The sequence below is a fragment of the Ranitomeya variabilis genome, chromosome 3 (genome assembly GCF_051348905.1).
Source record: "Ranitomeya variabilis isolate aRanVar5 chromosome 3, aRanVar5.hap1, whole genome shotgun sequence".
NCBI lineage: Eukaryota > Metazoa > Chordata > Amphibia > Anura > Dendrobatidae > Ranitomeya > Ranitomeya variabilis.
Genome location: NC_135234.1, coordinates 386,154,044 through 386,170,330, shown reverse-complemented (window position 1 = coordinate 386,170,330; position 16,287 = coordinate 386,154,044). Strand labels below are relative to the sequence as shown.

At 42.4% G+C, this 16,287-nt stretch overlaps 1 protein-coding gene across 1 annotated transcript in view; it reads right to left on the bottom strand.

Moving 5' to 3' along the window:
- The window catches only part of COL16A1 (collagen type XVI alpha 1 chain), a 280,075-nt gene that overhangs the window by 82,847 nt on the left and 180,941 nt on the right, over positions 1 to 16,287 (bottom strand). Inside the window, exons 28-37 of the mRNA XM_077296052.1 lie at positions 8,147 to 8,200; positions 7,938 to 8,060; positions 7,697 to 7,732; positions 7,475 to 7,582; positions 6,219 to 6,341; positions 6,087 to 6,140; positions 1,504 to 1,545; positions 1,340 to 1,375; positions 1,037 to 1,090; positions 685 to 753 (exon numbers count right to left, since the gene is read on the bottom strand). Of these exons, the coding sequence (XP_077152167.1) occupies positions 685 to 753; positions 1,037 to 1,090; positions 1,340 to 1,375; positions 1,504 to 1,545; positions 6,087 to 6,140; positions 6,219 to 6,341; positions 7,475 to 7,582; positions 7,697 to 7,732; positions 7,938 to 8,060; positions 8,147 to 8,200 (699 nt within the window). The remainder of the gene's footprint in view (positions 1 to 684; positions 754 to 1,036; positions 1,091 to 1,339; positions 1,376 to 1,503; positions 1,546 to 6,086; positions 6,141 to 6,218; positions 6,342 to 7,474; positions 7,583 to 7,696; positions 7,733 to 7,937; positions 8,061 to 8,146; positions 8,201 to 16,287) is intronic.

The following is a 16,287-nucleotide window of genomic DNA, read 5'->3' as shown; positions in this document are numbered from 1 at the left end:
TGATTCTGACTCGGCTACCTGACAATTCTCTTGACTCTGGTTCGCTCCTCTGGAGAGCAGCTCTTCCATGGAAGCAATTCACTAGACCCCATTTTAAGTCCAGATCCCTGTACAGGGTTAAAGGGTGAATGCCGGTGTTCCCCTGGTAGTTGCCAGACAGAGTGGCTTGCGCAAAGTCTATCCGAGGTAGCATTTTAGAGTGTGTGACCGGCTTTTTGTCATGCAGGAGTGCCCATAGAGATTAGAGTCACCGCTCACAGAACTGAGAGTGGTGGCTGTAAGTACACACCGGCTCTGACTGACAGCTGGCTCTGCACTGATGCACTGTAGAACTGGCTGACAGTCATTGGATTACTTGTTTTGATGTGAATAACTTTGCCATGCTGGATAAGGAATAACATTTTTTCTTTTGCAGCCTATATATCCCAGAAGATGGAAATCATGTGTATTAATATGCCCCTGAGTTGTCACAAAATGTACATTTATGTATAGTGTAAAATAGGATCAATGTATGTTCTATTAGGGTCTATTACTTGGAACCCAAATGATAAGCAGAATGGTGTGAAAACTGAGGCAGAAAGCTGTATAACCAGATGTAACTGGCATTTTTTCCCCTTTGAATGTCTAAAATCAAAGCAAAGGTGTAAATTACATTAGATTATCTAAGAACTTCTTTGTACTTACAGGAAGTCCAATGGCTCCCATGCCAGGTATTCCAGGAGCTCCTGTCGCCCCTTTTTGTCCAGTATTTCCCTGCAACATTTATTATTCATTAGTCCACTGTAATATATTTGGTTCTTTTCTAATTCTATTCGATTTTGCAATATAGTTATTCATATTTTTGCACTTATTAAATGAATGCGGAGGGATTTAGCATTGGGCATAGCTGATTGACACTGTAGATAAAGAACCTAGACTTCTTATCAAACACTAGTTTTCCTGATCTATTTAATGTGTTTTTCATTTGTAATTGCTATATCAAACCATGGAAATCCAATGTTACTTTTAAAGCATATCATTTAGATTGTGTACTCACCCTATCACCTTTGGGGCCAGAAAATCCAGGAAAGCCCTGGAGGCCTGGTGGTCCCTATAATTACAGTTACCAAATATTTAATTATTAATTAACACAGAGCAATGTTTATTGAGATGTTCACAAACGTCCAAACTTCCATAGGTACTGTAAGCATCACCTCATGGTGCTTTTGCAATAGTCATATAAAAACTGTTTGCATCTATATAAAACATATGAAGACAAAGAGAGGCGGCATAACCAACATGGCCATGCGGCTGAGACGTACATTCAACATTGTACATTATAATGAATGATGGTACTCACTGATTTTCCAGGTATGCCAAAATCTCCTTTTTCTCCCTATGAAATATACACTTTTGATGTCAGTAATATTATTTAACCCTGATGATGATAATTATTCCTAATAATTTTCTTGAAAAAAAATTACATCTGTACATTATTTCAAAAGTCATCATTTATGTACTTGCCTGTGGTCCCCTTTTTCCTTCTCCTGGAGGCCCTGGCTCTCCCTGGGAGGCAAATATACCAGATAGTGTAAATAATTATATAGACAAAAATACAAATGTAAAGTTAAAAAATGACAAAAACCTGTCTAACAGTCATAGATAGGATGACTATTTGTCTGCAGATTCTCTTCATTGTTATCGAACAGTCTGCCAAGCAAACAATATGTACAGTCTATTTTGCTAAATATTTTTAACATACACTTTTATGGACTTATTCATTTCCCTAACAATGAAACAAAGTTAGAGACTATTGGTCAACAAGCCACACTCAGATTGGTCCAGTTTGCAAAACATTTAGGGTACTGTCACACTCTGCAACTTTCCAACGATCACGACCAGCGATACGACCTGGCCGTGATCGTTGGAAAGTCGTTGTGTGGTCGCTGGGGAGCTGTCACACACACAGCTCTCCAGCGACCAACGATGCCGAAGGCCCCGGGTAACCAGGGTAAACATCGGGTTACTAAGCGCAGGGCCGCGCTTAGTAACCCGATGTTTACCCTGGTTACCATCGTAAAAGTAAAAAAAAAAAAAACGTACATACTCACATTCCAGTGTCCGTCAGGTCCCTTGCAGTCTGCTTCCCGCTCTGACTGAGTGCCGCCGTAAAGTGAAAGCAGATCACAGCGGTGACGTCACCGCTGTGCTCTGCTCTTACATTCCGGCCGGCAGTCAGTCAGAGCGGGAAGCAGACGGCAAGGGACCTGACGGACACCGGAATGTGAGTATGTACGGTTTGTTTTTTTTTTACTTTTACGATGGTAACCAGGGTAAACATCGGGTTACTAAGCGCGGCCCTGCGCTTAGTAACCCGATGTTTACCCTGGTTACAAGCGAACGCATCCTTGGATTGGTGTCACACACACCGATCCAACGATGACAGCGGGAGATCCAGCGACGAAAGAAAGTTCCAAACGATCCGCTACGACGTACGATTTTCAGCAGGGTCCCTGATCGCTGCTGCGTGTCAGACACAGCGATATCGTATGGATATCGCTGGAACGTCACGGATCGTACCGTCGTAGCGACCAAAGTGCCACTGTGTGACAGTACCCTAACTTGAGCTCACTACTTAAGGCATCATGAATATGGATATTGTATCTACTTTCACTTCCAAACTAGCAAAAAGGTATGCAAGATGAATAGAGAATGATATGTGAGCATGCTTTATTTTTATTCCTGCTGCTTCTATAGTGTCAACTGTCAACATATTCCGTGGCACTGTACAGACATTATTACCATTCACAACAGCCACTATTCTCAGTGGGCCTCACAATCCAATATCCCTTTCTTAAACACACATTTACATACAGTCTTGGCCAAAAGTGTTAGCACCCTTCAAATTGTTCTAGAAAATGAAGTATTTTTCCCAGAAAATGATTGCAATGACACATGTTTTGTTATACAGATATTTATTTCCTTTGTGTGTATTGAAACAACACAAAAAATAGAGAAAAAAGGCAAACTGGACATAATTTCACACAAAACTCGAAAAATGGTCTGGACAAAATTGTTGGCACCTTTCCAAAATATGTGGGTAAACAACTTTGTTTCAAGCATGTAATGGTCATTCAAACTCACCCGTGGCAAGTAACAGGTGTGGGCAGCAGGAATTCACACCTGAAACTAAATAAAAAGGGGAGAACTTGACTCAATCTTTGCATTGTGTGTCTGCATGTGGCACACAAAGCATGGTGAACAGAAAGAGGAGAAGAGAACTGTCTGAAGACCTGAGAACCAAAATTGCTGAAAAATATCAACAATCTCAAGGTTATAAGTCCATCTCCAGAGAGCTTGATGTTACTTTGTCCACAGTGGGCAGCATAATCAAGAAGTTTAGAAGTTTACAACCCATGGCACTATAGCTAATCTCTGTGGACGGCAGAGAAAAATTGATGAAAAGTGGCAATGGAGCCTAGTCCAGATGGTGGATAAGCAGCTTGAATCAAGTTCCAAAAAAAATCAAGCTGTCCTGCAGGGTCAGAGTGCATCAGTGTCAGTCCAAACTAAATGTCGACATCTGAATAAAATGAAACGGTATGGCAGGAGACTCAGAAGTACCCCACTGCTGAAATAGAGACATAAAAAGGCTAGAATGCAGTTTGCCAAAATGTATGTAAGTAAGCCAAAATCCTTCAGGGAAAGTATCTTGTGGACAGATGAGACCAAGATAGAGCTTTTTAGTGAAGAACAGAATATAATTCTACTGTTTACTGAGAATGGAATGAGGCAGAGAAACAAAAGAACACAGTACTTACAGTTAAAATATGGTGGAGGTTCAAAGGTGTTTTGGGGCTGTTCTGCTGCCTCTGGCACTGGATGCCTTGACTGTGTGCAAGGCATCATGAAATCTGAAGATTACCAAAGGATTTTGGCTTGCAATATAGTGCCCAGTGTCAGAAAGCTGGGTTTGCATATTAATTCATGGGTCTTCCAGCAGAACAATGACAACAAACATACTACAAAAAGCATCCAGATATGGATGGAAACAAAGCACTGGAAAGTTCTGGAGTAGCCAGCAATGACTCTGGATCTAAATCCCATTGAACCCCTTTGGAGAAAGCTTAAAAATGCTGTTGGGAGAATGCAACCTTCAAATATTAGAGACCTGGAGCAGTTTGCAAAAGAAGAGTGGTCATAAATTCCAGTTGAGAGGTATAAGAAGCTTGTTGAAGGTTACAGGACACGATTGATTGTAGTTATTTATTCCAAAGGGTGTGCAGCAAAATATTAAGTTGAGGGTGCCAACACTTTTGTCCTGCCCATTTTTTCGGGTTTGTGTGAAATGATGTTCAATTTACATTTTTCTCAGTTTTTTTGTGTAGTTCCAATAAACACAAAGGAAATAAACATGTATTTAACAAAACATGTGTAATTGTAATAATTTTCTGGGAGAAATACTTCATTTTCTGCAGCAATTTCATGGGTGCCAACACTTTCGGCCATGATTGTTATAGAGCAGCGGTAGCACCCTATGCAGTGATGAAGCAGTGACCCAGCAAAGTTCCAACACAAAACTCTCTTTAATGTTCAACTCACAATAACACAGCGCACAATATCCTCCAGATCGCAGCCGGAAACCATATCCTCTGGATTACAGTCACTAAACACGCCAGTCCACCTCCTAAGACCAGTTGCCGTGTGCGACTGCACTGCCGTGTTAATGTTCTACTCACAGCACTACACAGCACACGATATCCTCCGGATCGCAGCCTGGAACCATATTCTCCAGTTTACAGTCACTAAACACACCAGTCCATGTCTGACCAGTTGCTGTGGGTGACTGCACCCCTGTGTACGCTGTGGGTGACAGGCTTCTCAGCTGCCTTGGCTGTTTGGCTCCGCTGCCTGTGTTGCTTCACACAGGTGGAGGCCTGCAGAGCCTTCTGCTCTGTACTCCTCTAAACACCAGACTGACACTGACTCTGACACCCCCAAACCCTATACTGCAGGGGTTTTTTTTTATTCTTTATTTTAGGTATATCATAGAAAAAATACAAACATGTCTAGGGTACAATCAAAGTACATAACATCTTATGATAATATGACATGTAGGATATAGTATAGGAAAGGAGATGTGGGAACCGGGGGAGGGAAGGAGGGAAAGGGCAAGGTAGAAGGGTGACTGAGATAGGAGAAAGGGGGGGAGGAAAAAGTATTAACCGGGTACAACAGAAAGCAAAGTTAGGTACACATATCAGAGCCAAGAATCATGTTTACAATTAGTCGGAAGGCAAAATGGAGGCGCTAGATACACCTGTGAAATCATGTTGAGTGAGGGTCATATCCGAGCAAGGGAGATCACCCATATATGAAACCTAACCATGCAAGTAAGATTCCTACTTTGGAGATACCTCTTGAAGTTTTTTCCATGGAGACCATATTTTGTTATAGATTTCATAGGTAAGTGTTTCCCAACTGGTGAGTTCTTCAAGTCGGGAAATTTAATTTACCTTAGAGGTCCATTCCACTAGGGTGGGAGGAGACTCGTCTCTCCAATGTATGGCTATTAAATGTTTCACCGCACTAACTATACTGTAGGGATTTTAACTAGCAACCTGCAGCCTTCAGCCACATATAAAACCCGGACAGGAATGAAAAGGACTGCACCACTACCATCATGTAGTCCGTTTCAAAACACAAAAGCCCAGAGCAGGTTTTCCCTAAATTTGCCTGGGACAACTAGGATGTCCCAGACCTTTACTCACTTTAGTTTGCATTGCAACCACAGCTACGCCTGTGACTGCAATGCACTCTCATGGCTTCAATACACCTCATTGAGCATCCTGAGGGGAACACACAGTGACCCCTACATGTAACACCAGTCACAGCCTCACACTGTATATACTATGAACAGTAAGAAAAAGTGAAATACCAACATGGGAATAACATGCCAGTTGTCCTTGATCTGATTTGAACCCTGATCCCTGGAGATGCAATGCAAGGTGCTATACATAGACTGCTATATAAATATGTATTAGAAGAAAAGCAGGAAGCTACAAGCATTTGGATCCACTTTGTTTTATGGTTAGGCTGTAACTCACCTGGGATCCCTTTATTCCAGGTAGACCTTGAACACCAGGTAAACCAGGTTGACCCTTAATTTAAAAAAAAGACTGTAGTTAGGGGGAATGAACAGTAAGGTGCTGCAGATACTGTAATGGGACATGACTCACTGGTGTCCCTCTCTGTCCCACTCCTGGAGGTCCTTGATCCCCTTTAGTTCCTGGTCTTCCAGGTACACCAATAACATCTGACAATTCATTTAAGGTTACAGGACAGGAGTCACAGGCATCTCCCTGTAAATTACATATAATAGTGTTGAATTTCCAAAATCAATGCAATACTTTATTTATTATGCTTACTTATACAGCATCATCAGATTTCACAGTGCTCTACTGCTTTCTAATCCCAGAAAACCCTTTAATTAGGACAACAGTGCACAAGCAGGGTGTGTGGCAAGCATTGTTTACGTCAAGTCAGGTAATGTTAATAACAAAGTGCATTTTTAGCTTATAAATACATGAGTAATAGGTTATTAGGTTGATCAATATTGTGGTGATTTATCTTTATAGATTAAAGGGAAGCTGTCAGCAGAATTTCACACACCAAATTGTTCATATGTGCATGTAGCCAGCAATACCTTTACATGACCAATCTGTTCCTTCCTTACTGAGAAATCAGCTTGTGAATTGATTTTTAAATGAGGGTGTAGCTGTGAATTATCTGTTACTCCAGCTGTATTCCCTGCCCAGTGTCGCTTTCTTCTACTTGACTGGCAGCCTCTAGTCTGAATGACATCGAGGAAAAAGAGCAGTCAGTCATGCAAGAGGATGCAACACTGAATGGGGAATAGAGCTGGAGTGACAGAGGTTTCAGCTCTACATTTTCAATTGCATATCAATTAAACTGCTGATTTTGCTGTAACATAAGAACGGAGTGACCATGTAAAGGTATTGCTGGACTTGTCTTTGAAAGAGTTACATGCACGTGTAAATAGGTTTGTGGTGTAAAATACTTTTAACATATTCCCTTTAATTTAAATATGCCTGGAAAAAAACCACATGCTTGTAAAGAATATGTAGAGTAAGGTCACCCAAACCTGCCGGGAACAATCAACAAATGATATTGAGGGAAAAACAGATGGAGCATTTCGAATCACAATGACTGATCCTTTTGTTTTACCAGGAGATAATCCATCCCTAGAGGTGTCTAGCAACAGTTTATTCAATTCTCCCCTTTGAAAGCACATGTACCCTAAATCAACTTGACATAGTTAGTGACTGGACGAGAAAATGCAAGGACATCTTTAAACGTCGAACACTTGTAAGACACAAAGAATGCTGGTCAATGAACAGCTGAAATAATGGTGTGGTGTGCGCTGTAATAATAGAAGTAAGCATAAAAAGAAACATCTAATTTGTATTCTCACCTTTTCACCTTTAAATCCAATAGGCCCCTGCATTCCTGGTTCACCTGGCAAACCAGGTACACCTGCTGTCCCTGGTATGCCCGAATCTCCTGAAGTGCCAGCCTCACCCTGTATAACAAATGAATGTTATGATTTATAACAGGCTAGAAATCTAACAAGCTGAATAGTTTTTCCATAGTGGTCTGATGATTTCCATTTCACTTTCAAGTTGTCACTGCGTACCTTTTGTCCTTTCAGGCCAGGCCCACCTGAATCGCCCTAGAAATTAAATAAATAAATGACTCGTCAAACTAATGCAGTTGCAAATTCGGTATATAGTTTAATGTACAAATCTGAATAAAATGAATATACAGAAAACATTATAAATAAATAATATTCACAGAAGTTTTACAATAATGATTATTATCTGTACAATGATTGCTCACTCCTTTTTCACCATTACATTTCTGTACATGAAACTCACTTTTTTTCCTGGACTTCCAGTTCCAGGTTCTCCTGGTTCGCCTTTCTGCCCTGGAATCGCAACAGCTGTCTCATGTTGTTGTACTTCAGCTGGGAGACTTGGACATAAGGAACAAGATTCTCCCTGCAATGGTGATCAGATTGATGACTGAAATAGATTCATGCCAGGCAATGAACTAAAACATAATAGATGTAGAATTGATTCCTAACCTTTTCTCCTTTTGCCCCAGAAGGTCCTGTGCCCCCCAGCTCTCCCGGTGAACCCTGTGGAATACGCAAGGTACTTATTGCATATTAACACATTGATATTTAGAAGATTTTTGGGGTACAAGTTTATTTATGACTATGGAACTAATGTGGGCCGATTTACCAAAATTTTCAGTTTGTCTGATTTTTCTCTTTATAGGTATATTTTTGAGTAAAATGTGAGTTGCATTGCAATCGCATCGCAATCCTCGGACTGACCGTCTGCTCTCCTGACCTCAGCATGAAAGGTGCATATAAATACATGCTGTCATGCTCATGTCAAGAGAGCAGATGGCCAGTCTGCTGATTGCGATGCAATCTTCAGGTAAGTAATCCGGCCATCTGACTGCATCAAATCAGGGACTCTCTTTGGGGGATGGGCGGGATTATGGGTGAGGAAAGGGGTGAATATTCATTTCGCATTGACATACACTTGACTTGCCGCCCCACATATAAATGTAAAATTAATATTCACCCCTTTTCCCATCTATAATCGCGCCCAACCATCTGCGCCAGCAACAATGATTCAGTCAGACTGCTGAGTTACTTGCTCGATGACCGCATTGCAATCCTTGGGTTGGCCATCTTCTCTCCTGACATGGGCATGGCAGCATGCATTTCTATGCAGCTGTCATGCTGAGGTCAGGAAAGCAGCAGGCCAGTCCGAGGATTGCAATGCAATCATCGGGCATGCGGCAGTCTGACTGACTCACTGACGCCAGTGCAGAGGGGTGGGCAGGATTATTGCAGGGGAGCTTACAGGAACACAATGGAGTCACGTACAGAAATAAAAGTTACATATCCTGAAAGGGCTGCCAATATTTTAGGATACTATTAGTATACTACACAAAAATGACCTGACAGATTCCCTTGAAGTTTCTGGAACCTTCTTTTCAGCACTACTTGGAAGCCATATTCAAGCAGCTCCGTGTTACCCAATTATGTTGGTTCGAGCTCACCTATAATGGTGTGAATGTGCACGCAGAAAAGCTGCTTATTGAAGACCCACCCTCACATTCCAAATTCCGTTTCCGTATCTTTGTAATTTCCCTAACATTGGGCAGTGGATAGCACTGGCTTTTTTGACAGATGTTTCAGGGATTATGCTCTGTTCACACATGCAATTGCCATCTGTTCTATTGGGTACAGCATTAAAAAAAAACTGTATTGGATACAAATGGAGCAAAAACATTTTCATTTTGCATCCATTTTAGTTCTGTTTATAATGGATCAGTTTGAACTAGAGGTGTCTCTAGGCAAGTGCATTACTTTAAAAGTAGTGGATTGACAATGCAAACCTGGGTACATTCTAATCCACAGGCCACATCCAGCTAATAAACTGGTACTGCACCACGTAGCTGCCCTACCCCCATCTGTAGTCTCGATTTAAATAGTACAACGGCTCAATTGATTACAATGGTGAAACAGTGATCTGTCTGCTACCATCATTCAGCATGTGTATCTGAGTCTCAATGTAGGAGGATAGATAATGCCATTACATTGCACCTGCACACACAGAGAAGAACAAGGTTACATGAGTAGTTTTATTTTTTTTTTATTGTCAGATAGTACTTCGCTGTGAGGGTCATCATAATCATACTTTGTGTAGGGGCAGTTCTTGTGAACTGTGGGGGCATCGTACTGTGTGGTGGCCATCATACTGTCCATCAGCATATGTGGGGGGATGACCGGGGGTCATAATGCTGTGTGTCAGGGGGTTGTGGGAGCCATCATACTGTGTGAGAAACTGGGTGGGCCATCATATTGAGTTGGAGCTGTGGTGACCATCATACTATATTGGGAGCAGTCATCACCATGGAAGATGCTCTGAATAGTATTGTGTAGGAGCTGTAGGAGTATCATACAGTGTGTGGGTAGGTGCAGGGCATCATACTGTGTGTGTGAAGTTGTGGAGGCCATAATACTGTGTGTGAGGTTAGACAGTAGGGGCATAATAGTGAATGTGTGGTACTGTGAGGATATCAAAAAAGTGTGGGGGGCTGTAATAGCATTGTACTGTGTGTGGAGATGCTGTGGGGGACATCATACTGAGTGTGAGAGGGAATCAAGGGCATAACACTATGTATTGGAAGTTGTAGGGATATCATACTGTGTATGGAGGTTTCTGTGCATAATACTATTGTTTTTCTGAAGGGCAAATGTAACGCTGGTTGATATGGACCTACTGCGTCATAGGCCGGGGCTTATCCTGGAGGGGTGTGACTAGTTGAATACTGGGTCTTTACTAGAGCCTCTGGTGGTGAGAATAGGCTGGGCTGACCGGAGGGTCAGAGGCACAGATATGCGGTACAGGAGAACAAAGACAAAAACAAGGTCAGACCGTCCGAGGTCGGGGCAGGCAGCAAAGGATCATGATATTTAGCAGATGTCATTAGCTGAGAGGTCAAACAGTATGGGTATGCGAACTGAGTGAAACAGGAGAAACAAAACACACGAAGCACCAACTGGACACAAGCTGAACAAACAGGCTAGGAACCAACGTTCAGGCAAAGAGTGGTGGGTGGTGCTACCTGATATAGAGCCTGCTTGCACGGCATAGCCCAGGGACCCTAATCTCTGTAGGACACAGCAGGGTTAAATTCCTGCAGAGACTGACCACAACACCATAAGACAAAATGGAAACCACCTTAAAATGCAGCAGCGCTGCAAGAGGCAAAATTCAATTAGCCATGTGATGACAACATTGAGGAGGGCGGTGCTAAAAAGGTATACAGATTAACGATGTGACAACTGTGTGGTGCTGTGTAGCCATTTATCAGTGCTGGGAAAAGGGCTACAGAGGCATCATAATGTATGTGGGTATCATACTGTGCAGGGAATTGTGATACAACATACTGTGTGTGGAGAAGCTAAGGACGCCAACATTTTGTGTGTCAGGGAAGACTGTGAGGGAATCATACTGTCTGGGGGGGCTGTAATGGTATCTTACTGTGTAGAGCTGTGAGTGCATCATAATGTCTGTTGGGAAGCAGTGGGGGCATGATAATATGTATTGGGGCTGTGGGGATATACTGTGCATTGAACTGGGGAGGTCAAATTTGGGGACATTATACTGTTATGGGGGAACTAAATGGGCATCATATTGTGTGTGGGGGTATGCAAGGGCATCATAATGTGTGTGGGTTATGGGGGGCACCGGTATCATTTTGTGTGTGGCAGCATTAGCATGTATAGAGGGCACTGTTGACCAAGGTACATTTATACTTAGGGCTGAATAACAGTAGTAGAGTGATTTACTGCTTTTTTTAAAAACTTTATAAAAAGCAATAAATTGAAAGGTTGTAAGGTTTACTTTTGAATAGCTAATATTTGTAAGAAGACATGTTACAATAAGCCGTATCTCAATGTACAGTGGGTATGGAAAATATTCAGACCCCTTTACATTTTTCACTCTTTGTTTCACTGCACCCCATCTTGACTGAAAAAAAAGAAATGTAGAAATTTTTGCATATTTATTAAAAAACAAAAACTGAAATATCACATGGTCATAAGTATTCAGACCCTTTGCTCAGACACTCATATTTAAGTCATATGCTGTCCATTTCCTTGTGATCCTCCTTGAGATGGTTCTACCCCTTCATTGGAGGCCAGCTGTGTTTAATTAAACTAATAGGACTTGATTTGGAAAGGCACACACCTGTCTATATAAGACCTCACAGCTCACAGTGCATGTCAGACCAAATGAGAATCATGAGGTCAAAGGAACTGGCCAAGGAGCTCAGAGACAGAATTGTGGCAAAGCGCAGATCTGGCCACGGTTACAAAAGAATTTCTGCAGTACTCATGGTTCCTAAGAGTACAGAGGCTTCCATATTCCTTAATGGAAGAAGTTTGGGACCATCAGAAGTCTTCCTAGACCTGGCAGTACAGCTAAACTGAGCAAACGTGGGAGAAGAGCCTTGGTGAGAGAGGTAAAGAAGAACCCCAAGATCACTGTGGCTGAGCTCCAGAGATGCAGTAGGGAGATGGGAGAAAGTTCCACAAAGTCAACTATCACTGCAGCCCTCCACCAGTCAGGCATTTATGGCAGAGTGGCCAGACGGAAGCCTCTCCTCAGTGCAAGACATATGACAGCCTGCATAGAGTTTGCTAAAAAACACATGAAGGACTCCCAGACTATGAGAAAAAAAGATTCTTTGGTCTGATGAGATAAAGATAGACCTTTTTGGTGGTAATTCTAAGCAGTATGTGTGGAGAAAACCAGGCACTGCTCATCACTTGCCCAATACAGTCCCAACAGTGAAACATGGTCGTGGCAGCATCATGCTATGGGGGTGTTTTTCAGCTGCACGGACAGGATGACTGGTTGCCATTGAATGAAACATGAATGAGGCAAAGTACAGAGATATCCTGGATGAAAATCTCTCTTTGCTCTGGACCTCAGACTTGGCCGAAGGTTCACCTTCCAAAAAGACAATGACCCTAAGCACACAGCTAAAATAACAAAGGAGTGGCTTCAGAAGAACTCTGTGACCATTCTTGACTGGCCCAGCCAGAGTCCTGACCTAAACCCAACTGAGCATCTCTGGTGAGACCTGAAAATGGCTGTCCACCAATGCTCACCATTCAACCTGACAGAACTGGAGAGAATCTGCAAGGAAGAATGGCAGAGGATCCCCAAATCCAGGTGTGAAAAACTTGTTACATCATTACCAAGAAGACTCATAGCTGTACTAGCTCAAAAGGGTGCTTCTACTCAATACTGAGCAAAGGGTCTGAATACTTATGACTATGTGACACTTCAGTTTTTCTTTTTCTGGGTTTTTTCAGTCAAGATGGAGTGCAGAGTGTACATTAACCCCTTAAGCCCGTATGACGTACTATCCCGTCGAGGTGGGGTGGGCCTTAATTCCCGGTGACGGGATAGTACGTCATACGCGATCGGCCGCGCTCACGGGGGGAGCGCGGCCGATCGCGGCCGGGTGTCGGCTGCATATCGCAGCTGACATCCGGCACTATGTGCCAGGAGCGGTCACGGACCGCCCCCGGCACATTAACCCCCGGCACACCGCGATCAAACATGATCGCGGTGTACCGGCGGTACAGGGAAGCATCGCGCAGGGAGGGGGCTCCCTGCGGGCTTCCCTGAGACGATCGGTACAAGGTGATGTACTCACCTCGTACCGAACGTCTTCTCCCTGCAGGCCCCGGATCCAAAATGGCCGAGGGGCTGTATCCGGGTCCTGCAGGGAGCACTTCCGGGTCGGAGCAGGCTGCAGATGAAAGCTGCAGCCTGCACGACTGTAAGTGAGATCGGAGATCTCACAGAGTGCTGTGCACACTGTGAGATCAGCGATCTGTAATGTCCCCCCCTGGGACAAAGTAAAAAAGTAAAAAAAAAAATTTCCACATGTGTAAAAAAAAATAAAAAAAATTCCTAAATAAATAATAATAAAAAAAAAAAATATTATTCCCATAAATACATTTCTTTATCTAAAAAAACCAAACAAAAACAATAAAAGTACACATATTTAGTATCGCCGCGTCCGTAACGACCCAACCTATAAAACTGGCCCACTAGTTAACCCCTTCAGTAAACACCGTAAGAAAAAAAAAAAAAAAACGAGGCAAAAAACAACGCTTTATTACCATACCGCCGAACAAAAAGTGGAATAACACGCGATCAAAAAGACGGATATAAATAACCATGTTACCGCTGAAAACGTCATCTTGTCCCGCAAAAAACGAGCCGCCATACAGCATCATCAGCAAAAAAATAAAAAAGTTATAGTCCTGAGAATAAAGCGATACCAAAATAATTATTTTTTCTATAAAATAGTTTTTATCGTATAAAAGCGTCAAAACATAAAAAAAATGATATAAATGAGGTATCGCTGTAATCGTACTGACCCGACGAATAAAACTGCTTTATCAATTTTACCAAGCGCAGAACGGTATAAATGCCTCTCCCAAAAGAAATTCATGAATAGCTGGTTTTTGGTTATTCTGCCTCACAAAAATCGGAATAAAAAGTGATAAAAAATGGTCACGTGTCCGAAAATGTTACCAATAAAAACGTCAACTCGTCCCGCAAAAAACAAGACCTCACATGACTCTGTGGACCAAAATGTGGAAAAATTATAGGTCTCAAAATGTGGAGACGCAAAAACTTTTTTGCTATAAAAAGCGTCTTTTAGTCTGGTTTCACACTTGCGTTTTTATCTGCATGCGTTTTTTTAAAAAACCGCATGTGTGAAAAAATGCATGTAAACGCGGTAAAACGCATGCGTTTTTATAGAAAAACACAAGAAAACAAGAAAAAAACAAAAAACCCTAACCCTACCCCTAACCTGAAATACGTGGCACTGAAATACGTGGCACTGAAATATACGTTTATATACGTATATAAGTGCCACGATATTTCAGTGGCCACGTATTTAAGTGCCACGTATTTAAGTGCCACGTATTTAAGTGCCACGTATTTAAGTGCCACGTATTTAAGTGCCACGTATTTAAGTGCCACGTATTTAAGTGCCACGTATTTACGTGCCACGTATTTACGTGCCACGTATTTACGTGCCACGTATTTAAGTGCCACGTATTTAAGTGCCACGTATTTAAGTGCCACGTATTTACGTGCCACGTATTTACGTGCCACGTATTTACGTGCCACGTATTTTTCAGTGCCTGAAATACGTGGCACTGAAATACGTGGCACTGAAATACGTGGCACTGAAATACGTGGCACTGAAATATCGTGGCACTTAAATACGTGGCACTTAAATACGTGGCACTTAAATACGTGGCACTTAAATACGTGGCACTTAAATACGTGGCACTTATATACGTGGCACTTATATACGTGGCACTTATATACGTGGCACTTACATACGTGGCACTTACATACGTGGCACTTACATACGTGGCACTTATATACGTGGCACTTATATACGTGGCACTTATGACTGTCAGAAAATGTTCAGTAAACGGTTAGGGGTGAGGTTAGGGGTAGGGTTTCAGGTAGAATTGGGGAGTTTCCACTGTTCAGGCACATCAGGGGCTCTCCAAACGCGACATGGCGTCCAATCTCAATTCCAGCCAATTCTGCGTTGAAAAAGTAAAACAGTGCTCCTTCCCTTCCGAGCTCTCCCGTGCGTCCAAAAAGGGGTTTACCCCAACATATGGGGTATCAGCGTACTAGGGACAAATTGAACAACAACTTCTGGGGTCCAAGTTCTCTTGTTATCCTTGGGAAAATAAAAATTTGGGGGGCTAAAAATCATTTTTGTGGGAAAAAAAATATGTTTTATTTTCACGGCTCTGCGTTGTAAACTGTAGTGAAACACTTGGGGGTTCAAAGTTCTCACAACACATCTAGATAAGTTCCTTGGGAGGTCTAGTTTCCAATATGGGGTCACTTGTGTGGGGTTTGTACTGTTTGGGTACATCAGGGGCTCTGCAAATGCAACGTGACGCCTGCAGACCAATCCATTTAAGTCTGCATTCCAAATGGCGCTCCTTCCCTTCCGAGCTCTGTCATGCGCCCAAACAGTGGTTCCCCCCCACATAGGGGGTATCAGCGTACTCAGGACAAATTGGACAACAACTTTTAGGGTCCAATTTATCCTGATACCCTTGTGAAAATACAAAACTGGGGGCTAAAAAATCATTTTTGTGAAAAAAAAAATAATTTTTATTTTCACGGCTCTGCGTTATAAACTGTAATGAAACACTTGGGGGTTCAAAGTTCTCACAACACATCTAGATAAGTTCCTTGGGGGGTCTAGTTTCCAATATGGGGTCACTTGTGGGGGGTTTGTACTGTTTGGGTACATCAGGGGCTCTGCAAATGCAACGTGACGCCTGCAGACCAATCCATTTAAGTCTGCATTCCAAATGGCGCTCCTTCCCTTCTGAGCTCTGTCATGCGCCCAAACAGTGGTTCCCCCCCACATAGGGGGTATCAGCGTACTCAGGACAAATTGGACAACAACTTTTAGGGTCCAATTTATCCTGATACCCTTGTGAAAATACAAAACTGGGGGCTAAATTTCATTTTTGTGAAAAAAAAAAAAAAAATTATTTTCACGGCTCTGCGTTATAAACTGTAGTGAAACACTTGGGGGTTCAAAGCTCTCAAAACA